Genomic DNA, 24,538 nt, shown 5'->3' on the forward strand with positions numbered 1-24,538 from the left:
TTTAAATTGGTAGCTTTAAACAAAAATCATAGTTTATATCCTCCTTGAATATAAGCAAAAAGCCTTTTCTCTTTCTTCAAATCACTTTGTCAATTCGTCACAATATCAACAGAAGAAATATTTTTCTCTGATCTTTGAAAGTATTACTGCTGAACACATTTTCAGATTAGGAGCATTCTGCCAGAAGTTATTTTGCATCTTGTAAATTACAGAAATGTACCTGGGCGCATATTAGTCTCCTTGGGAGTATTTTAGTGATTTGATGCATGATGTCTCTTGGGTTGAACCACAGTCAGTTGCCTTGAGGATTAGTGGAACCCTGCTATAGGACCATACTACATATTTAATTGACTGCAATATTGTGCACTGGGAACTGCAGTTGGTTTCCTAACCTGCATACTCAGCCAGATTTTTAGTTACTTGCATCCAAGTAACTACACACAGAGATTTTTAAAGTATATTTTTTTTTTAATTGAGGGAGCAGTTAATCAATATTATCCTATATTCAATACTTTAAGATTAAAAAGTGCAATAGTAATGAATTTGCTTCAGTGGATAAAAATTTTAAAAATAATCTTGATTATATAGTTCACAGTTTTAAATGTTTTAAAAGTCAAGATAGGTACTTTTTACTTCATTGTTAAAGCCATGCATTTCTGTTCAACTGTTATTTCTGTCCTCTTCTAGGCTTGGGAAAATCACTTAAGGAGAAATAAATCAATTGTGGTCGACCTGTTCCACGGACAGCTAAAATCACAAGTCAAATGTAAAACTTGTGGTCACATTAGTGTTCGATTTGATCCATTTAACTTCTTGTCTTTGCCTCTGCCAATGGATAGCTATATGCACTTAGAAATCACAGGTTTGTTGAACTTAATGGCTTTTTAAAAAAATTATGGAGAAATTTCATCTTCGTAAAGAAAAATATTTCAGCCATACATATTGTCTATGAATTAATTTAATCTGTGTTTGGTTTTGAGTATAGCTTTTTTGGAATAATTCATATGTTGATATTTACAAGGCTATAAAGAGTACAGCCTTATTGTCAAGCACAAGCAAGACAGAAAACAGTTTGACTTGAAAAGTTCTCTCAAATTCTAAATGAAAAGCTAGTCAGAAAAGAAATTGTGAATTTCTGACTTATGTCTTCCCTTAGCCCTCAGAAGTGAATGTATTTCCCTTTTCACGCAACATTTTCTAATTAGTAGTTCTTCTGATATTTATCCTTTTTCCTAAACCAAGCATTCCCTACCAGTGTGAATGACAGGATTCTCCACCGTATCCAATCTATTTCATGCCCCTCTGCTTTCACTCCTTCCCATCCCTCCTAAAATCATGGAGTTCCCCTTGTCGTCAACTTCCACCCTACAGGTGTTCAGTGGGTCATCTCTAGTGTGTTGCCTCCATGATACCCTGATCCATTTCTCAGTCACTTTTACAACAGCCTCTCCCTTTCCTGTGACATCTTTCCATGCAAGTGCAAGATATGTAAAGCTGTCCTTTTACTTCTCCCTTCTCACCATCAATACCCCAAACATTTCTGAGTGAGCTTGTATATCTTTCACTTCATATTACATTTGTTGCTCATCAGGTTAATCTCCTTTACACTGGGGAGACCAAAGGTGGACTGAGTGTGGGCCTCTTCCTTCAGTCTGTGAGAATGACCCTGAACTTCCTATCATTTCAATTCTCTAGCCTGAACCATTCTTTCTGCCTGTTACAGTTGTCCAGTGAAGCTAAACAGCAGCCATCACCACACAAATGGTGGAAAAAAAACTGAACCAGTGAAATCTGGAATTAAAAGCTAGTCTCATGGCATCCATGAAACCATTGATTGTCCTAAAACTAATCTGGTTCCCTAATGTCCTTTAGAGAAGAAAATCTGCCATTCTTTAATACCCATTAGTGTTTCACTCCTAACTGCCCACACTGAAGTGGTCTTGAGAGCCAATTGGTGCAAGGATAACTAGGAATCAACAATAACTGCTACCCTTGCCAGTGACTCCCATATCCCATATGGAAATTTTAAAAATTGAGTAGCTGCAAAGCAACCATTCACACTGCATCTGGATGCAAATTTTGGTTCCCTCCCTATACCCGATACAATTTTCTTTGGCGTTTTCCAAAATGAAACCTTTTTCCTTATTTAATCTATCCTGCCCTCCACCCAAATACAGAATTACTCTTTTGCTGTTTTAAGCCCCTCTCTTCTCCTCCTCTCACTTTCTTAAAACCTCTTAAATCTTCCTCCGTTCTGATCTGAAATATACAAGTATACTTCTCTCCACAAGTACACATGACCTGTTGAGTTTTTACAGTATTTTAGTTTCATAAATTATTATACCGTGTACCTTCTCTTCTTAAATGTCATGCTGCTAAAGTTGTTTGAAAAGCACAGTGGATGAATTCACCTGTCCTTTTCATTGGAGAGCCTTGTCCAACATTGATGGACTTAACATTTCCCATCTCTTGTGGCTGTAGAAATACAGACTGAATTAGGTTTGGACAATTTCTGTTGAACGTGGGATCCACGATGTGGAACTGTCCAGAATTTTACATGACCTCATTGCCTCAGCAATGAAAGTTAACTGGTGTGGGCTATTGAAAAATATTGCAATATATGGAGTGTGGAGTCATGTGTGACACACACTACTTTATTTTGATTTGCGTATTTCTATTTTTATATTTGATCCGAAATGTGGTTTGTGTTGAAACTTATGTTGTATTTCATTCCACAATATCTTGATAAACATACAATCTTGTAAAACACTTTTTGCATATTAATTTTTCCATTAATTGTCATTAATGTTTCTGTCACACATCTGTTGATTTTTTTCTTTCCCCCCAATTTTTCTGTCCCATTCTTTTTCTCATTGTCATGATTTCTTCCTCAAAAGGATCAGCTTCCACATAGGAACTAACCTCATCTCAAGATTTAACAACTGAGAACGGTACCAATAAAAAGTTGTACTCCTATAGATATGAAATTTGTTCTGTTTTTCAGTTATCAAATTAGATGGTTCCACACCAGTTCGTTATGGTTTACGATTAAATATGGATGAGAAATACACAGGTTTGAAAAAACAATTAAGTGAGTTGTGTGGACTGAAGTCAGAACAGATCTTATTGGGAGAGGTTCATGGTTCTAATATAAAAGTGAGTACATATTTTGTAGAAATACTTACACCATGGGGCAGCAGACTTTGTATTTTGTTTATAAACTGCTTTGTTTCTTCATTATAGATGAATCCCTTCTGCCTTAATAACTTGAGTTTAGCTAACACAAGTAAAATTTAGGGAATGTGGAAGAAAACAAAAGGTCAGATTTGTAAAAGAAAAAGTGCACACAGGAGTGATTACTAAAACAGATAATATAAATTTGTTGATGAGGCAATCTTCCAAATAATCTTCACAAGTGAAAAAGCCATTTGAGTTTTAAATGGAAAACTGTAGAATTATAGTCATGTGAATCAATCAGTGACCAAGCAAATGATTAAAAAATGGTGAATTTTGTCATTTTGAACAGAATTTTCCTCAAGATAACCAGAAAGTGCGACTGTCAACGAATGGTTTTCTGTGTGCTTTTGAGATCCCTGTTCCAGGATCGCCAACCTCTGCCACATCTCCGATACAAACAGGTAATAAGAATCTACAGAGATTATGTAATATGGATAAACTGTAGGTGTTAAAATGTAACATAGTAAAAATTCAGGTAGAGACTCGAGCAAGCTTTTATATATTGTGACATACCAATAATATTCACATAGTCAAAAAGCTAGAAATTGTCAAAATTCCTCAGCTATTCAAGCATTATCCGTGGAGAAAGACAAACCGGGCTGATGTTTCAGGTCTGTGAACCTTAGACTGAAGTGGTCTGACAAATTTCAGTATTTCTTGATCTTTGAATATTACAAAAGCTGGCAAGAGTGTGCAAGAGCCTTTGTGGTCTATTTGTTATGTGATTTTTTTAAAAAATCTCTTTCATTTGGCTTTGATTTAGGCAACTTGTTATGGGGTCCATTTGTAGGCTAGAACTTACTGTTGGTTACACCAGTTTTAATGTGATAACATTAAGTTTTTATGTCTCTTCTCATGGAACCTGCAATCGGTTTAGTTAATTGGCTAATGTCTCTTAAAAATAGCAATAAGGAATGTCATACAGATTCATTAAACATTCAGTTCCTATCAGCTGTAACCATAATATATAGCCAGTTAATCCTTCAGAGAATGAAATAATTTTTGATTTATTTGACAACATTTCTCTTACAGATGACACATTTTGATTTCTCTTTTGTAGAAAGAAGAAAATGTTTGAATCCAGTTATTTTAATGTATTACTCTCGCAACTTATTGAACCATCTATCTTTTGATAGATTCCTCCCAGATGCCATTAACTAATGGAAAACATAACCAGTCTTCAAATGCTAATCCAATGAAACCTAATCTCATTCCCAATGGAATTCCTAGTACTGTTGTGCCAACAGAGATTGAGAAGAATCTCTCTAATGGACTGCCTAATGGACATTTGCCAGCAGTTACTGAAAGCCCTTTCATAGGATATATTATTGCAGTTCACAGAAAAATGGTAAGATAATGCTTCAAAGCAGAGCTGCTGTTTAAAATGAAATTGAAAACTAAACTCAAGGTAGTGTCTTAAGCTCAACCAACTTCAGTTGCTTCATCAATGTCCTTCTCTCTAACATAAGGTCAAAAGTGAAGATATTCACTGATGATTGCACTAATGAACACCATTCACAACTCCTCAGACACTGAAATAGTCAGTGTTAATATGCAGCAAGACCTGGATGATGTCCAGGCTTGAGTTGATAAATGTCGGGTAATGTTTTTGCCCCACAAATGTCAGGCAATGGCCATCTCCAACAAGACAGAATTTAACCATCTCTCTTTGACATTCAATGGTATTACCATTGTAGAAACCCCGACCTTCTCGGGGGCGCATCTGTGATTTCAGCCGCTCGGGGGCTCCCACATGCTCATATCCGAACTCCCGGCTGTTGACTGCCAACCACCGCAGAGTGCATGTCAGAACCATAACTCCATCAGGTCCTATGGGCTGAGCCTCTGCCTGACACCAAGCTGCTGGCTCTAACTATGCAGGCATGGGACTCTAAAGGCAGCGTTGGTACTGTCGTCCAAACAGAGTGCGCTGGAGGAAGTCAGCAGATCAGGAAACTTGTGTGGAGAGCGAAACAATTAATGTTTAGAGTCTGATATGACTGTTCTCCAGAACAGAAAGGGTGTGGAAAATGATGGTTTTTAATGATATAGACAGTGGGGGAGTAAGAGCAAGGAGGACAGATGTTGAGGGCCAAATGCAGAGGTTGCTAATGGTGAAGGAGTTATTGAGATATCAAATGTGTGTTAATGATGATGTGAAAGAGGGAAAATCTCCACGTTTCTCAGAACAAAGTCAACAAGACACATTTGCCTTGTGGGCAAACGGAAGAAAACTGGAGAAGGCAAACCAGGGCAGGAATTATACAGATAATCGTAGGGCCCTGGGGAGTGTTGCTGAACAAAGTGAAAGTGGAGTCGCAAGTAGACAGGGTAGGGAAGGTATTTGACACGTTTCATTGGTCAGAATACGGAGTGTAGGAGTTGGGCTGTAATTTTGCAGCTGTATAGGACTTTGGTGAGGCCACTTCACTGTGTACAATTCTAATTGCCCTCCTATAGTAAGGATATTGTTAAACATGAGCATGTGCAGAAAAAATGTACAAGGATGATGTCGGGACTGGTAGGGTGGAGGGAGGGAGGTGGTTTTTGATCTATAGGGAGAGGCTAAATAGACTAGGGTTCCCCCCCACCTTGGAATGTTGGAGGCTGAGTGGTGACCTTATAGAGGTTTATAAAATCATGAGGGGCATGGATAGGGTGAATAGGTCTTTTTCCCAGGGTAGGGGAGTCCAAAACTAGAGGGTATAGGTCTAAGGTGAGAGGGGAAAGATTTAAAAGGGACCTGAGGAGTAACTTTTTGACCTGAGGGTGGTACATTTTTTTGGAACAAGCTGTCAGATGAAGTGGTGAGGCAATACAATTACAGCATTTTAAAAGCCATCTTGATGAGTACATGAATAGGAAGGATTTAGATAGATATGGGCCAAATGTTAGCAAATGGAACTAGATCAAATTGGGATGTCTGGTTGGCATGGACAAGTTGGACCAAAGAATCTGTTTCCGTGCTCTGACTCTGGCTCTGTGAATGTTTTGGGGTTACCATTGACTGGAAACTGAACTGGAACAGCCATATAAATACAGTTGCTAACAGTGCAAGTTAGAGGCTGGGAATTCTGAGATGAGTAAACCAACCTCTGAATTCTTGAAGTCTGCCCACTATTTGAAGGAACAAATTAAGTGTATGATTGGAAACTCTCCATTTGCCCTGATGAGTGCAACTTCACAAACATTCAAGAAGTGTGACACCTTTACTTACAAAAATTAAATGGCATTAGAAAAATCACTTGCATTCCATGATCTGCAGTCTTTCTTGTCAGAAGTGTCTGGTCACGAGTGTCACTAACTAGGCCAACATTTATTGGCCATCCTTAATTCCCCCAAGAAGGTGGTGATGAGCAACTTTTTGGAACTACTGCACTCCATGTGTCGTAGATACACCTGTTGTGCTATTAGGAAGAGAATTTGATCCAGCGACAGTGCAGGAAAGCTAATATAGTTAGGATGATGTGTGACTTACAGAGGAACTTGCAGGTAGTGGCATTTCCATGCATCTGCTACTCTTGTTCTTCTAGGTGGTAGATGTCATGGGTTTGGATGGTGCTGACAAAGAAGTTCTAGTGAGTTGCTGCACTGCATCTTCCGGATGGCGTGTGCACTGCTGCCTCATTGTGTCAATGGTGGAGAATGTGAATGATTAAGGGTGAGACGGCTATCAAATGGGCCACTGAAGCAAAGCCAATTCTTTTTAAAATTAGCCTGAATATCAGGGTACAACATCCCAGCATCACTTACCCTAATTACACATTTTTGATAAAGTATTGATGTTCCGGGTAGATGCAGTGAGGATGTTCCCATTGGTAGGTGTGTCCAGAACCAGAGTCACAGTATGAGGACTTGTGGCAAATGATTTAGGACGGAGATGACTTCTTTACCCAAAGAGTGGTGAGCCTGAGGAATTCATTACCACAGGAAGTAGTTGATGCCAAAACATTGAATGTATTCAAGAGGCGACTAGATGTAGCACTTGGGGCGAATGGGATCAAAGGTTATGGGGAGAAAGCAGGATTTGGCTATTGAGTTGGACGATCAGCCATGCTCGTGAAGAATGGTAGAGCGGGCTCGAAGGGCCGAATGGCCGCCTCCTTCTATGTTTCTATTCTTCTTGTTTTAAAAAAAAATTACTAGTTATACTTTGGAATCCTTTTGATCACTTATGTAAGTTTTATGAATTTTACTTCAAATATTTTTCTTTTCTACAGATGCGGACGGAACTGTATTTTCTGTCCTCACAGAAAAATCGCCCCAGCTTATTTGGTATGCCACTTATTGTACCCTGCACTGTACATACTCGCAAGAAGGACCTCTATGACTCTGTATGGATACAGGTTTCACGACTTGCCAGCCCTCTGCCACCTCAGGAAGCAAGCAACCACGCTCAAGACTGGTCAGTGGAAATATGATTTCTTTTTCACAACAGTTTCTTAGTAACTCTGTGTTCTGTGCTGCAGTCTGCATCAGTCATCCTTCCCATTTTGTAACACTGTTATTTGATTGTCAGCAGAAGGATACATTATGTTGTAGCATACTTTACCAACGAAATGTGGAGGAGATGGAAGATGGCACAGCCTGTGTTACTTCTAAATGTCTTGTTGTATCTCAGCCCTTAATTGTTTTTGTTTGAGTAGTTGCACATTCAGTATCCTAAAGGAGCCAACTTTGAGTTCAACCTACACATGAACCTAAAGTTGTGTGCCACCACGGAGCTTAGAAGGCCCACTGGATGCAGGGCAGCTGGTACCCATGATATTTTTGTGGGAACTGTCTAAGGCCTTGCAACACCTTATAACTTGGGCAGTGAGGTGGCACTTAGTATGCTGTTCTGATTATATCAGAATCTATGAGAAGAATTCTATCATTCGATGGACTTTGGCATCAAGGAGCCCTCGCAAAACTGGAATAAATAGCTATGGGGGCAGGCTGTCTGCTGGTTGGTGCCACACCTGGCAGATAGGAAGTTGGTCATGATTGTTGAAGGTTAGTCATCTCAGCTGCACAAAACTCCTCAAGCTAATGTCCTAGGCCCAACCATCTTCAGCTGCTTCATCAATGGCCTTCCCTCCATCATAAGGTCAGAAGTGGGGATGTTCACTGGTGATTACACAATATTTACCATCATTCAACTCCTCAGATTGCTTCAGCAATCCATGTTCAAATGCAACAAGACCTGGATAGTATCCAGGCCTAGGCTGAAATGTCGCAATTGGCATTCACACCACACACATTGCAGGCAATAACCATCTCCAATAAGAGATAATCCAGCCATTGCTACTTGACATTCAATGGTCTTACCATCACTGAATCCACTATTCTCAAAGCCCTGTGCGTTACCACTGACCAGAAACTCAACTAGACTAGCCATATAAATGCAGTAGCTACAAGAACATAGCAGAGGCTAGAAGTACTGCAGTGAGTTATCACCTGACTCCCTAAAACCTGTCCACCATCTACAAGGCACAAGTCAGGAGGGTGAAGGAATACTCCACACTTTCCTGGATGCCTGCATCTCCAACAACACTTGAGCTTGACAACATTCAGGGCAGAGCAGCCTGCTTAATTGGCACCACGTTGATAAACATTCACTCCCTCTGCCACTAAAACTCAGACGCACTGCAGAAATTTACCAAAGATCCTTACACCGTTTCTTCCAAACCAACAACCACTACTATCTGCAAGGACAAGGGTAACAGCACTATCTGCAAGCTCCCCTCCAAGCTACTCACCATCCTGACTGGGGAAATGTATTGCTGTTCCTCAGTGTCACTGGGTCAAAATCCTGGAATTCCCTCCCTGATGGCATTGTGGGTCGACCTACATCACATGGAGGGTTATAGATGGGTGAGTGAGCAAACATCTGACAAATGGAGTACAATGTGGAAAACTGTAATATTGTCCATTTTAGCAGAAAGAATAAAGAAGGAACATATTATTTAAATAATGACAAGTTGCAGAGGTCTGGGTGTCCTAGTGCATGAATCGCATAAGGGTAATATGCGAGTACAGCAAGTAATCGGAAGAGCTAATCAAATGTTTTAATTTATTGCGAGGTGACCTGAATGCAATTGTAGATGGGTTATGCTTCAGTTTTACAGGCCATTGGTGAGACCACATCTGGAGAACTGTATAGTACTGGTCGTCATACTTCTGGAAAGATGTTAATATATTGGAAGCTGTTCAGAGAGGGTTTACTGGACTAATACATGGAATTAGCAAATTGCCTTAAAGTTAAACAGGCTAACCATGTACCCTCGAGTTCAGAAGAGTTAGAGATGATTTAATTGAAACATATAATGCTGAGGGGACTAAACTGCTGGTTGTTGAAAGCATGTTTCCTCCTTGGGGTAAACCTAGAACTAGGGGTCATTGTTTAAAAATAACAGGGCACCCACTAAAAACTGAAAACTGAGGAAGCATGTTTTTCTGAGGTTGAGTCTCTTTGCCTTTTGATGAATGGAATTCCAGTGGATGCAGAATCATTAACTATTTTTAAGTTAGAGATTGGTAGATTCCTTATTAGCAGGGGGATGAACGTTTGAGGATATGCAGTAATGCAAAGTTGAGATTAAGATTAGATCAGCCAAGATTTATTGGATGGTGGAGCATGCCTGAAGGACCAAATGCCCTACTCTTTATTTTTTGTTCACATGGCTGCAGCAATTCAAGAAGCCACCTTCAAAAGGGCAACTACAGATGGGCAATGAATACTGGCCCAACCAGCAATGTTCGTGACCCAAGAGTGAATAAAAAAACTAGCCATGCAGAATGAAAATATGTCTGATTTTCACTGTCAAAGTTACCAGGGTATGAGCCTTGCTTGGTTATGGTACTCTTGCTGCTGAGTCAAAAATTTGTAACTTTATATTTTGTAATGTAACGTGAAAACTAATCTTTCAGTGCACTGCATCGTGCGTTGTTTGCTAGGCTAATATATTGTGTTTGTATTCTAGTGATGATAGTATGGGCTATCAGTATCCATTCACTCTTCGAGTTGTTCATAAAGACGGAAACACTTGTTCATGGTGTTCATGGTACAGGTAACAAAAAAGCCCTTTTTACTCTGATCGCTATTTTTAATTGTAATGAAGAACGTGCAAAACTAAAAGTTTATTACAACCTCGGGTTTTACATAAAAATTATTGTGTGTGTGCCTTCAATTATTTTTTTTACTTCCACAAACAAGACAATTTTATTTTACATCCCAGCCTTGGCTGACATCACACGACACCAGATTATAGTCCAAAAGGTTTATTTGAAAACACAACGTATATGTAAATCCCCAAATTCCTTTCGAGTCACTATCCTGAGAGAACTAAAGGTTTTATCACTGTAAAGAAGAGGTGACAATTTAGGTCAGTCAATGCATTTTAGGTGTGAGGCCTTGTTCAGAATCTACTTGTGTTCTGGTTTGGAGTCAGACTGGTTTTATTTCTGAAGTAGGAATTTATAAAACGCCACATTGTCTACAAATTGTGTGCTTTTGAACAAAACAGAATGTATCTGCAAATACAAATTCACTGATAGATTCACATGTGCTTGTGTGTGTGTAGCGGAGGGTTGGTAGGGGGTGAGAGAGGAGGGGGAGAATATGTGTGAGAGGTTGGGGGGTGGAGGGGGAAGGAGACAGACAGTGTGTATGTGTGACCTAAAATGTCACTGCTTCTTTACACTGATAAAACCTTTAGTTCTCTCAGGACTGTGACTTGTAACGAATTTGGAGATTTACATATACATATTAATCAATTACAACCTTCTAACTAATTGAAGATTTAACAGCATCTTAGCTTTGTTTTAATACATCAGTGGTGTGACCCTTTGATCTTTTACTTATAAATTCTGTGTCTGATAGTACCTCTCTCGCTAACACCTGAAGAAGGAGTGAGGCTTCGAAAGTTCGTATTTTCAAATAAACCTGTTGGACTATAACCTGTTGTCATGTGATTTCTGACCCTGTCCACCCCATCCAACACCGGCACCTCCACATCTTGGCTGACATCTACATGGTTCCTAAGTTGTCAATCCAGAGGCGAGATCCCTTGCTAACTGTCAGACAAATTGGATGTATTCTGAAGTCAATTGTACTTCTTTACTCTTTTTTTTTAATTTACCATAGGATATTGTTGATGAAGATCATAAATTGCTTACAAACATCAACCTTCCAATTCTGTCCCAAGTTCCACTCTTTTCAGTGATAAAATATAAGATGTTCAGAAAAATACTTAGAGATGCCTAGTATTTTTGCCAATTGAAGTAACATTTCAACCTGAACAGTAGTTTTTGTTCTGAAATAGATTTTGCAGAGGATGTAAGATCGACTGTTCTGATGAACGGGCTGCTGTTGGAAATGCTTACATAGCCATTGACTGGGATCCAACTGCTCTACATCTTCGTTATCAAACATCACAGGAGAGGGTAAATATTTCACTAAAATCATTGAATAATTTTATCACTGTGTTTCTTGTTGCTGCTATTTTCTTGAATTTAAAGTCTTTCTAGTATTCCAAATAACAAGTTCACCCAATGTTATTGTAAACATAGAAATGATGCTGCCAGAATAATCAAATGGACAGTTCTGTGGTGTACTGTACAATGCAAAATTATTGCAAAGACTATGACTGGTCACCGCACATTTTAACTGTCCTACAGATCTGTGAAGAGCATGAAAGTGTTGAGGAGAGTCGACGAGCTCAAGCAGAGCCCATTAATTTAGACAGCTGTCTCCGGGCATTCACTAGTGAAGAAGAGTTGGGGGAGGATGAGCTCTATTATTGTTCAAAATGTAAGACCCATCGCCTGGCAACAAAGAAGCTTGATCTCTGGAGGCTTCCACCAATTCTGGTACTGGGCTTAAAAGTCACTTGATTTTAATTGATAACTGGAAAATTGTCTCACCACCTAGACACCAATAACTTTAAAAAAGGTATTTGAATTGCATTGACCAACTTGATTGATCTTGCAAGAGTTTAAGTTTTAAGATTTTTATAGTCCTAAACAAACCTAATTGCTTTAGGCAGCTGATAACATAAAACTACAAAAAAGCTCTTCCACACAATTTTTAAAACTACCAAAAATAAAGCACCACAGTTACATCCTATCTGTCCCTTTTCAGCTCTGATGACGTGCTTTTTTTCCTTTTCCATCCAGGCAGCTTGTAATCCTTGCAATTACTGACTTAGTGAGGGTTACATTGGAGATTCCTCCTTCCAACAAAACTATATTCACTTTTCAACCTTGCCTAAAACCTCCCACAACTGTACAAGAAAAACCTGTAATGCAATCATACAATAGCCACCTATGGGTTATTTCCTCCAAAGCTCATTTCCCTAGCTATGTGCATAATATGGACCGTGTATTCATGTAACATGCGAATTATCTTTCCTCCAACTCCAATATATATCAAAATTAAAGGGGCAAGTTTATTATGACATTTCTAACAACTCCCTGAGAGCGTACCCACAGTCATCACAGGTGCCCTCATCATTGGCAACTGATGTAGACATCTTAAAACAATCTGGATCCTTCAATCTTTAACAACCAAGACACTCAAATTTATCGGGCAGGGTTTAGATCAGGTCACATGACCCCATTCACTCCTCAATTTCATCCTAAATTGTAGAGACAGTCTCTCATAACAATTTTACATTTATAACAATTGAAATACCAGTTTCTCTCCAGTACATAAATGATCTGAGGTCTAATAATTTAACTTCAGGTTATTCAGCATTTAAGCATTAATTATTTATTTTGTTGGGATGTTGCATTCCAGCAGGTACTGATGTTCTGAAAGCTGGAATGTATATACGTGACTCAATACATTTATTGCTAAAATTTTGTAATACATGCAAAACTAAATTGTAATGAAGAATTTTAGAGATGACCAGGACAGATCTCATCTGGCGTTTACATGTCAAAAACAGGTCATTTGTGTTTTATACATTAACCTGGTAATATCTATATTTCTGTTTGCTTGTTTTAAGATAATTCACCTGAAAAGATTTCAATTTGTTAATGGCCGTTGGATTAAATCACAGAAGATTGTTAAATTTCCTCGTGAAGGTTTTGACCCCAGTGCATTTCTGGTGCCACGGTATTTAACACAGACTGAACAGCAGATCACACAAATGGAATTGAAGAAATCAGATTTGAGAAGCTCCCAGGGAATAGGGACTGGTGGCCCTGAACCACAAGCTGGTGTAAACTTGAGTATTTTGAATTTAAAAGGTACTTAATTTGTTGCTTTTGTGTCATAATTCCAAATATCTAGTATTTAAAATTCAATTTGAATTATTTTTGGACATTCCTAATGCAGCGTAAAATATCTTAGAGATCATTTAATCACCAGTTTTTTTTTAAAAGGACAACTGAGTCCCTGCCATTTTCATGGCAATCTAAATTAAATTTTGTCAATTAATCTAGTCATAATGTTTAAGTATACAGTTCCATTATAAGATACTTTTTTGATCAACCAAGCAAACATTGTGTTATTTTTCAGTATTTATCTTTAATTACAGCATCTCCAACTTCAGGAAGAAAAAATCATAATTCATCAAGCAAAAGTAGCAGCCCTACCAACAGCCCCAAACAAGGAAAAAACAGAGGTCGACTCCGCTTACCGCAACTTGGCAAGAATAAACTATCAAACAGTAAAGAAAATCTGGACAGCAGCAAGGAGAATAACTGTGATATAGATCACATATTGGAGATGAAGAATGTCAGAAATGCTCATTTTGACCAAATGGTAGATGTCACTGATAAGACAAACTGCTGTAGAGGCGACAATGAGGGAATAATGCATGAGGTTGTAACAGCTGAGGACAATGAGTTGATTGTAGTCAATGGAGTGTGTCACAATAAGCCACAGAATGGATTTAGAAATTGCAATTGTAATGGAGAGTGTGAAAGTCACACGAATGAAAATGTAACTGCAGATGACCAAAGAGTTCCACTCCTCTTGAAGCCTCTATATAACTTGTATGCAATTTCTGTAAGTACAGTATTTTTACGATTGTTGCAGAGTAAACTCTTTAGTTGCTTCATGAACATTGCAACATAAAAAATCTTTTTAAACTCTTCTGACAAATTCTGCAAGTTTTAATTTTAACTATATTGCAACATTAACAGTAAATTAATCTATAGGAATTCAACCAAAATCATTGACTTACAAACTATTTTCCAAGCACATTTGTTCATGAAATGAGCTCAAAATTTCAGAATTTGAAAAATTCAGCTTCATCCTTTTCTATTGTCAACTCTAAGTAATTCAATGAGATGACCTTCTTGAAAGCAAACGTGTATACTGACTACTTTCACATTTTCTTTTTGTCTTCACTGGAACTGTTCAATGCTGACTGCCAGTCAGTTTTCTCAGGCTTTCTAGTGAAAGTTAGCAATGATCATCACACCAGTTAAATTCCACTTGTGAATCAACTGACAGGCTGGTTAATGGCCTTACTGACCAATTTGCATTATTCCTACCAAAGATCTGCGAACTATAAAGCACTGTCATCATCAATACCGATTGGAAATTGCATTCAATAATGACCCTTGTTTGATTAGATTGCATGCTTAATCATTTAAATAGCGTGAATGCCTGTTATAAAATAGGATTAGAAACCAGTTACAATCCCTCTTCCGTACCTACACCGGCCCTAAACCCCACCTCTTCCTCCGTTACATTGATGACTGTATCGGCGCCGCCTCGTGCTCCCACGAGGAGCTCGAACAGTTCATCCACTTCACTAACACCTTCCACCCCAACCTTAAGTTTACCTGGACCATCTCTAACACCTCTCTCCCCTTCCTGGACCTCTCTGTCTCCATATCGGGCAACCCCCTAGAAACCGATATTCATTTCAAGCCCACCGACTCCCACAGCTACCTAGAATACTCCTCCTCCCACCCACCTTCCTGCAAAAATGCTATCCCCTATTCCCAATTCCTTCGCCTCCGCCGCATCTGCTCCCAGGATGAGGCATTCCACTCCCGTACATCTCAGTTGTCCTCGTTTTTCAAGGACCGTAACTTCCCCTCCTCGGTGGTCGAGAACGCCCTCAACCGTGTCTCCCACATCTCCCGCACCTCATCCCTCACACCCCGTCCACGCAATAAAAACCAAAAAAGAATCCCCCTCGTCCTCACGTACCACCCCACCAACCTCCGGATCCAACGCATCATCCTCCGACACTTCCGCCATCTGCAATCCGACCCCACCACCAAAGACATCTTTCCCTCCCCACCCTTATCTGCTTTCCGGAGGGACAACTCTCTCCGTGACTCCCTTGTCCGCTCCACACTCCCCTCCAGCTCCACCACACCCGGCACTTCTCCCTGCAACCGCAGGAAGTGCTACACCTGCCCCCATACCTCCTCCCTCACCCCCATCCCAGGCCCCAAGAAGACTTTCCACATCAAGCAGATGTTCACCTGCACATCTGCCAATGTGGTATACTGCATCCGCTGTACCCGGTGTGGCTTCCTCTACATCGGGGAAACCAAGCGGAGACTCGGGGACCGCTTTGCAGAACACCTACGCTCGGTTCGCAATAAACAACTGCACCTCCCAGTCGCGAACCATTTCAACTCCCCCTCCCATTCCTCAGACGACATGTCCATCCTGGGCCTCCTGCAGTGCCACAACGATGCCACCCAAAGGTTGCAGGAACAGCAACTCATATTCCGCTTGGGAACCCTGCAGCCCAATGGTATCAATGTGGATTTCACAAGTTTCAAAATCTCCCCTCCCCCTACCGCATCCCAAAACCAGTCCAGCTCGTCCCTGCCTCCCTAACCTGTTCTTCCTCCCACCTATCCCCTCCTCCCACCTCAAGCCGCACCTCCATCTCCTACCGACCAACCTCATCCTGCCCCCTTGACCTGTCCGTCCTCCCTGGACTGACCTATCCCCTTCCTAACTCCCTACCTACACTCACCTTTACTGGCTCCATCCCCGCCTCTTCGACCTGTTTGTTTCCTCTCCACCTATCCTCTCCTCTATCCCTCTTCTATCCGCCTCCCACTCTCTCCCTATTTATTTCAAAACCCCCTTCCCCTCCCCCTTTTCTGATGAAGGGTCTAGGCCCGAAACGTCAGCCTCTCTGCTCCTATGATGCTGCTTGGCCTGCTGTGTTCATCCAGCCCTGCACCTTGTTGTCTCGGATTCTCCAGCATCTGCAGTTCCTACTATCTCTGATTCAATTCTAATCTTTACATGGTAGCTTGTTGATGACTATTCATGAAGTTCTCTTTTCCCTCTGCCTCATCCTACTTGTTAAGATCGACTTTCCAAATTGGACCAGGGACACTAAGAAATTCTTCAAAAAAAAAATAGATTTTAAAATCTAACTATTCACTCTGACTTGAAAGCCCTTTTTTTTATAAGGTTCAAATGAAACCACAAGATGCTTGTATTTGAATTGAGTGAGTTTATCCCTAGTGTCTAGACCTAGTTATAGGTATCTGAAGTCTGAGAATGACAAATCTGCTAGGCTATTTTCTGTGAATAAAAAAAACACTCCTTGATCCTTAATGAACCATCTTAAAGAAATTAATCAATACCAAGATAATTATAAGCAAAAATATTTATTTTTCTTACAAACATACAAAGTGTTCATAGGCAGGCCTAATTTTAATTCATTTTCCGATTTTCCAAATGAACCTAGATATATGCCTTTACTCCATTCAGACGGGTTGCTCACGGAACATATTTGCTCCTTTTTTAATTCAATGTAGGGAAGCACACACAACTGCACAAGCAGGATGTTTATTCACTTTGCCTTTTCTGGCCTCACCCCACTCCCATTTAGTGCATATTGAACCAGGAGGAATTAAACTAGTGCCCTCCCATGCTCGAGCTGTAATTCACTGCATTTACCTCATACTTTCATAATATCAAAAGCCAGTTTAAATTACAGCAGATTGAAGACCGGCAATTCAGGGATTTCCATAAGTCAGGAATAGCCATTAAACCCATATGTGCTAACTTTGTATTTTGGTGGACTCAGCAATGTATTTATTCTGACTATTTGTCTGCACATAACCTTGAAGAACTCATAAACTAAACTCTTAATTCAGAATTCATCCATCACTAATGTCTCTTGGACACGTCAAAAGTAATTAGTTAAATATTAAATAAGCCTCACCGGGTGCAAAACTGTTGGGAATAAGTTCAGAGTTAGTAAGAACTGCCGATGCTGGAGTCCGAGATAACACCGTGTGGAGCTGGAGGAACACAGCAGCCAGGCAGCATCAGAGGAACAGGAAAGTTGACATTTGGGTCGGGACCCTTCTACTGAAGAAGGGTCCCGACCCGAAACGCCAGTTTTCCTCTCCTCTGATGCTGCCTGGCCTGCTGTGTTCCTCCAGCTCCACACTGTTATCTCTGTTGAGAATAAGCTGTTGTCTTTCTGATGTAATCACTTTTTTTTTTCAAAAACTGTGTCCAGAATTGTTAACAAGAACTGCAAGGATTCAATTTAATTACCACCTCTGGAATCTTGTTCCACAGATTAAGTGCTTCTTAGAAAAGTAAATTTCCAAAGATCCAACTATATGTTCCGATTTCTCAATTTGAATAATCTATCCATAACTTTACGCAGTCTATTAATGTGCAATAATCAATAAACTTGCATATTATCTATAGCTTCTATTTTAAAACCCTGAAACAAATTTGCTTTCTCGCAAGCTCAACTGAAAATGTGACTGAATGCATTCAATCCCTGATTTTAATTGCTACACCATTAGTGACCATGCATTCCGCTGCTAATGCCCTAACTTGTGGAATTTCCTCCCTAAATCTCTCTACCTTTCCATTGCCCTTTTCTTTTTAAGACACTCCTAGAACATAGCTTTTATGTCCTTTTGCTCCAAAACTCCCTAAATGGCTGTGTCAAATATTTTTGATAAAGCTGCGGTGAAGGGTTAGAAAGCTTTTGTGTTAAAAGCAACACATAAATACAAATTATTTGCTGTTAGGCTATTGGTCATTGTGTATTGCCTGAGGAGCCAGCATGTCATCTTTGTGATGTGGGGATTAAAATAGTTTGCCATATTCTAACTGAGAGTTTATTAAAATTTAAATAACCCTACTATGTTTCTAGCTTTGTACTGAACAGTTGCAGTTAGACAGCCCAGGACCTTGCTTCCTTTGACTTGCATCTTCCTCACACTGTACTTGAACCTTTGAGGAGTAAGCAGTAATCACCTCCAAATCACTTGCCTTTCGCTACTGACCTATACTCACTAGTGCTTTATTTGTGTATGTAACTGCACGTTTACGTTGAAAGATGTTTATTGGTCTTGACTGCACATTCACACATTATCCAAAATCCAGTTATGCTTAATTTCTTTCATTTTGAGGTTCAAAATCCAGTGCATTGTATTGTGTCATTAGCAAAGTTAAAATTGCATAATTGATGTTCTGCTCCAGATTTTCATTGCACATTATAACTAAAACCCAAGTCTGAGCCTGGTGTACCACTAGTGAGCATATTCCATTAGATGGTTGTTATTTAAAAGACTTTTGAGTTTTGAAGAAAAAAAAGACACATTGTTAATGCTTTTTCATCAAAACAATTTAGATTAGTACTACAATGAGGGAAAGCAACATTTTTTTTTGAGAGTATAGTGCCTCCTGGTAGAAGTGTTTCTGTGGGAATGCACCAGGTAATGATGTTTGATAATTAAGTGCTGAGTTTTGTCTACATTTTAAACCAGACAGGTTGACTCTGGTCAGGGCATTGTGTATGTGTTCTTCCTGTCTGCAAAAACAAGCCCTGTGTATTATCTGTAGCTTCTAGCATGACCAGGAGTGCCAGAATGCCTGAGTGATAATTCTCAACAAGTAGTCAACATAATTCTTCACTCTGAACAGCCTTTGCTGAGTAATCCTATCACAGAATCCCATCTAATGTTGGACACTGAGTTTTGCAAGCATGGGCTGGTTGGGTATGGTTAGTACCTTGATATGAACAGCAGAAGGGATCAGTATTTGGGGCGTACAGACTACATACCTAGCACTGGGGGTTGGTTTAGTTCAGTTGGTTGGAAAGTTGGTTTGCGAAGCAGTGTGATGCCAACAACTTGGGTTCAATCCCTATAACAGTTGAGGTTACCATGAAGGACTCTCTCTTTGCCTGAGGTTGGTGGCCCTCAGGCTAAATCACCACCGGTCATCTCTCTAATGAGAGAACAGTCCTATGGTCTGGTAAGAGTATGGTGACTTGACTTGGTACCTAGCATCACACTAGTACTTAAATTCATGTACCACGTTGTTTGTGTGCAGGCACAGTGTCTTTTTGGCTTGATGGCAGCATCCTGTCAGTGGTGAATACCACTCGTGTTGTTACTGTACAGTCATTGCGTGAAACAGTTAGCTTCACCTGTTGCTGAAACTTTTGAAATACCTTACCCTTCCAAAGTAGTCTGAGGTAAACGGCACATTTTAGGACCAAAAGTGATGCCCTCATGTCCATTCATGAGTTTGTCTGATCTAGGTAACCATTAACCTGCAGAATGACATCGGTGCATCTGTACTACAGCACTGTGTTTACAATTTGAATAAATGGTTCCTTCTCTATGTTAAGAGGTTGTGATAATTGTCCTGAAGAGTGTAAGATGAAAAGCTTCAACAAAATGTGTTTTCAGCAAGACTCTAAATGTTACACCCTACCCAACAACTAATTGGAAAACGTTTTTGTTTATTGTGCTGTAGTTGATGTGTGAATAAGTTCTCATCAATCACCGATGACACTACTAAAAATTTATTTTTGGTGCACTTAACCCTTTTAGAAATGTAACAAGATATCCATTGGATTTCCCCTTCACTATTGTCTTCAAACTCCTAGATCAGTTTTATCTCAGGTGGTGTCTCTTCTAAAGTCATTTGGGTGTCTCCCATAAATTTTGAATGACATTCTAATTTCCATCTTTATTAATCTTCTCTCTTCTACAGTGTTTCTTTAGATCTGAGAAACAAATTTTCCAATGGGCATATTTGATCTCTAACTAAAAAGGCTATAAAAATGCAACTTTTTTTTTAAAATCTGCTTGAACCTTTTTACTGCTGTCTGTTGCTGTCATTTAATATATTACTTCACTTTTTTAATACATCAATATTGCTGACTATTTTAATGGCAAATCATTTACAGAAGATGAAGAGAAGGGAGGCAATGGCCTAGTGGGATTATTGCTGGACTGTTAATTCAGAGACCCAAGTAATGTTCTGGGGACCTGTGTTCAAATCCTGCCATGGCAAATAGTGGCATAATCTGCCATCTTTACCTGGTCCATCTTTACCTGGTTTGGCTGACCTATGACTGCAGACCACAGCAACATGATTGACTGTTCCCTTTCTTCTGGGCAATAAATGCAAGCCTAGCTAGTGATTCCCTCATCCTGTGAATAATTGTTTTTAAAAAACTGTATGTAATATATTAAAAGCAGTAAAATGTTATCCATTGTCAAAAAAAATCTGTTTTATTCATCTAGTGCCATTCAGGAATTTTGGGAGGAGGCCACTACGTAACATATGCCAAAAACCCCAACGAAAAGTGGTACTGCTACAATGATAGTAGCTGTAAGGTACGTTAATGGAGCAGTTTTATTCTTGTCATTGTGAAAATGTAGAAATTGTGTAAATTGAACATAGTCGTTCTGGTATCGCAGTGTATATTTTGTGGCCTGTGTCCAAAATATGTCATACTTGGCTAACTCAACAACTTCCATTTTTATGGTACTTCTCACTATTGTACATAGAATAAGTAATCTAAAAAGTATGTAGTCAAGGAGTTTTAAAAAAAATGCTGTCAAAGGTAAAGTTTATAAGGGTTTTTAAAGGGATCTGGAATGAGAATTTTAACTGTGGAACAATTGGAGGGGTTGTTGCTTTCATTGGAAAAGAATTTGTGAAGAATTAATTGAAATTAATAAAAATTGAGGGTTCTATATAGTGTGGATAGTAAGGCCCTACTTCCCATAGCGCAGCAGTCAACAACCAAGGCACACAGGTTTAAAATAATAGGCAGAAATTTAAAGGGGAATCACCGGTTTTTTTCTCACACAGTAGGGAGATCTGGAAATCTAGGAGGGTGAGATAAGCAGATGTCCTCATTATATTGCATAGATGTGATAAGGCTGTTAGATAGAAACACTACAGCTGAAAGAATGACTGCAGGTAAGAGAGAGAAAAGTAATCTTGTGTAACTCTGACAGAAGTGGATGGTTATGTTTATGGGGTGTTTGGGTTAAATTTAAGAAATTGAGTTTGGAGGGTACTGGAATGATGGAAAAAGCACAGACCATTGAGATATTAGAAAAGTAGAGCCTTAAAGTACAAAATCCATTAACTACTGGTTTCTGGAGGGCTTGGCAAAAGTGCACCAGCGTTTCTAAATACGCCCTTGGTAACCAGATCTGGGCAGTCATCTTTGCTTTGCTTCAAAGAGGGAAAAGCTTTTAATACCAAATTAAGCAAACGATGGCAACCAAGATAGTGAATAGACTTCAGAGGAATGATAGAAGTGTTGGATGAGCAAAAGGGGATAGCTCCAATTTTATCAACGCTTAACTCGAAGTTATGGGTACAACAATGAATAGAAAGGCTTTATTGCATCAAATAAAGATTGAACTTGTCATTCCAGGACAAAACATCTATGGTGGAAGTGGTGAGAAAGGTCTGCACAGAATGTTCTAATTTCCTCCTTACTCCAGTTCCAGTGACCACAATCTTAACTGATTAAACACTGTACATTTATTAGATAATATTTTTGTTTTATGACTTTTTATTTCTTATCTGAGAATGATATCCTGGTTTATTCCCCTTAACCCTTCTCTTGTAATTCCAGTAACAATTTACTATGCTCCTAATTTCTTTTTCTTTCTCCATTCCAGGAGGTATGTCCTGATGAAATTGATACTGATTCAGCCTACATACTTTTCTATGAACAACAAGGTGTGAACTATGCACAGTTCCTGCCAAAGACAGAAGGCAAGAAGATGGCAGACACTAGCAGTATGGATGAAGATTTTGAATCTGATTACAGAAAGTACTGTATTCTGCAGTGAATGTTTTCTTCCGTTTGCAAAATGCCATGAGATTTCAGAATGACTGAGCAACAAAACACTCCAAATGAGAATTCCAGAGTTGGACAGGATTTCTTCTCAAAATGTACTGCTTCTGCAAATATCTTTTGTGATTATGAAGCATAAGAAAAAAAATGTAGAATTTGAATACAGATGGTAATACTGATTTTCCAGTAGTTAATTGCAACATGTCAGTAGCCAATATGATCTGCTACCTCCTTTTCTTAAACTGAGTTTCATGCGTTGTGTTGACGAGACCAGAATGGTAGCATGCCAGAAGTTTAAACTTCCTAAAACATGATCTACAGCATTTAACTCTGAGTAGACTGTATTTGTCCCCCTAGTGAATTTGGAGTGAATAGTTCATGAAACACAGTTTGCATTTGTTACCTTTTTAATGTTATATAGTTGTAGAAAAATTAATATTTTAAAACCTGTGTAAATGTTTTGGAATCAGTCTTTTTGTTCAAGGTAAAATCCTGAGAAATTACAAAATACGTGCCATGATTATTTAAATCTCTTCACCAAGAAACAGGTGAATTGAACTGAACCAATTCAAGCAATTAAAAAGGTAATGCAAAATGAGGTTGTGTTTCTTGAATGTTCCTCACATCAGTTTTATTGTTTTACATGTTCCTTAAACCTAGAAATAACTTATTAGGTTAAGCTAAACTTTTTGTTCTTTTAATAATCATATTTTTTATGAATTTGAAGCAAACTATCTTCAGGTCTGTTTTTCATTAGGCTAAAACTAAAGAAACCGGATTTTGAAGGTTTTGCTAGTGTTGCATTTAAACTTCTCCCATATTTTCAGCACTGCTCTTATATTACAAATAGTTTAAGCACAGAATTTTTTCACTTTAATATTGGTTTGGAGTTTTAAATTGATGTCATTACTTCAGTGTCCATAACTTAGATGTATTTTAAAGCAGTGCTGTTTTTCTTTGGCATCATAAAAACAACCTAGTTAGCAGAAACAGATAATTTGTGATCTATTTTATTATATTCAAAACTGGAACAAACATTTGATAGCCAGAGTTAGGTACTATTATTGAACAGTGTTTTACCTTTTAAAGGTCATCGCAATTCCCGCCCAATGTGACTTTTATTGATATCCTGCAAAATCCTACAGCTACTTCAGACGGTCTTAAATATATATATATGTATGTGTGTATTCATGTAAAGACTACTAATTAAGCTCTATTAAACAGGAACTTTGGCAAATACAATGTAATGTGGAACTGCTGGTTCCTTTGCGCTGTTACAGTCTGTGTAACACAGTTTTGACATAGTAATTCTAAAAGTGATGGCTAAATTCAGTGCCTCATTGCTTGGTATTCTAAATCAATCTAGCCATATTTTCTCTACACTATAACGCTGAAGCAGCGATCATGCACTTAACAGTGTTGTGCATTTTGAATATCCTGACAAACACAGATGCACATTATGATTAGAACAAAAGCAACAATTTTACATTGTCTCTATAACTGTTCCTCTTTTTATGTTCTACAAGAGTTTAAAACAAAAAGCCTGAGTGATTGTGTGAGAAATTAATAATATTTTAAACCATCCTTTCAGCCACAGCCCTGAAATAAGGGCCGGTAGTGCAATCTACTGCTGTATTGTGTGTTCTTACAAGTCTGTTATAGATATAATGATTGAAAAATATTTTTTTTATTAAATTAAATCATTAACTGCAGAATTTATTAATTTATCTGAGTAACTACATTACATCTTATTTTGTAAATTGTAAAAAAGACATTGCACTGAATTAATTGGAAGATTTTTATGTACATAAGTGCTTTGTAAATAAACAAATAGCAGTGATGTATTGTAATACGATCTGTAAAAACTGTACTGGTAATTGTATATGGAGTGAACTTGTTCATCTGTAACTATTAAAAACAATAAATACAGTGGCTGGAGTAACTGACCTGAATAAGTGTGTAAATAGATTTATTTTGCGAAAACAGGAACTTGTAACTTAAGGAAATTTGTCAAAAGCAAGTCCTATAAAAAATTTTGTATTGATAGTCAATTCATATGAATTGGGCTAACTTCACAGGAAGCGTAAACATGCATTAAAAAGGCATCTATTTTAATACTGAATAGTAAACAGTTACCATAAGGTACTGCAAGCATCCTATGTTAATATTATCTAATATACTAGCCATCAATTACATGGCTATTTGGGGAATCTATATTAGGA

At 38.7% G+C, this 24,538-nt stretch overlaps 1 protein-coding gene across 9 annotated transcripts in view; it reads left to right on the forward strand.

The window, feature by feature from the left end:
- usp32 (ubiquitin specific peptidase 32) overlaps nt 1–24,268 on the forward strand; it is a 201,969-nt gene extending 177,701 nt beyond the window's left edge. For 7 of the 9 annotated variants that reach the window (XM_048612806.1, XM_048612808.1, XM_048612807.1 and 4 more), the window contains 12 exons: nt 688–862; nt 3,005–3,156; nt 3,527–3,638; nt 4,374–4,585; nt 7,458–7,642; nt 10,203–10,289; nt 11,544–11,664; nt 11,899–12,090; nt 13,230–13,473; nt 13,764–14,236; nt 20,737–20,829; nt 22,138–24,268. In XM_048612806.1, the coding sequence (XP_048468763.1) occupies nt 688–862; nt 3,005–3,156; nt 3,527–3,638; nt 4,374–4,585; nt 7,458–7,642; nt 10,203–10,289; nt 11,544–11,664; nt 11,899–12,090; nt 13,230–13,473; nt 13,764–14,236; nt 20,737–20,829; nt 22,138–22,311 (2,220 nt within the window). In that variant the 3' untranslated portion in view covers nt 22,312–24,268. Of the gene's footprint in view, nt 1–687; nt 863–3,004; nt 3,157–3,526; nt 3,639–4,373; nt 4,586–7,457; nt 7,643–10,202; nt 10,290–11,543; nt 11,665–11,898; nt 12,173–13,229; nt 13,474–13,763; nt 14,237–20,736; nt 20,830–22,137 lie in introns of those variants that run through there. The other 2 variants (XM_048612813.1, XR_007264892.1) reach the window with 2 other exon arrangements.
- Nucleotides 24,269–24,538: the final 270 nt, after the last annotated feature.

This window comes from Rhincodon typus, chromosome 26 (genome assembly GCF_021869965.1).
Source record: "Rhincodon typus isolate 14 chromosome 26, sRhiTyp1.1, whole genome shotgun sequence".
Taxonomy (NCBI): Eukaryota; Metazoa; Chordata; class Chondrichthyes; order Orectolobiformes; family Rhincodontidae; genus Rhincodon; species Rhincodon typus.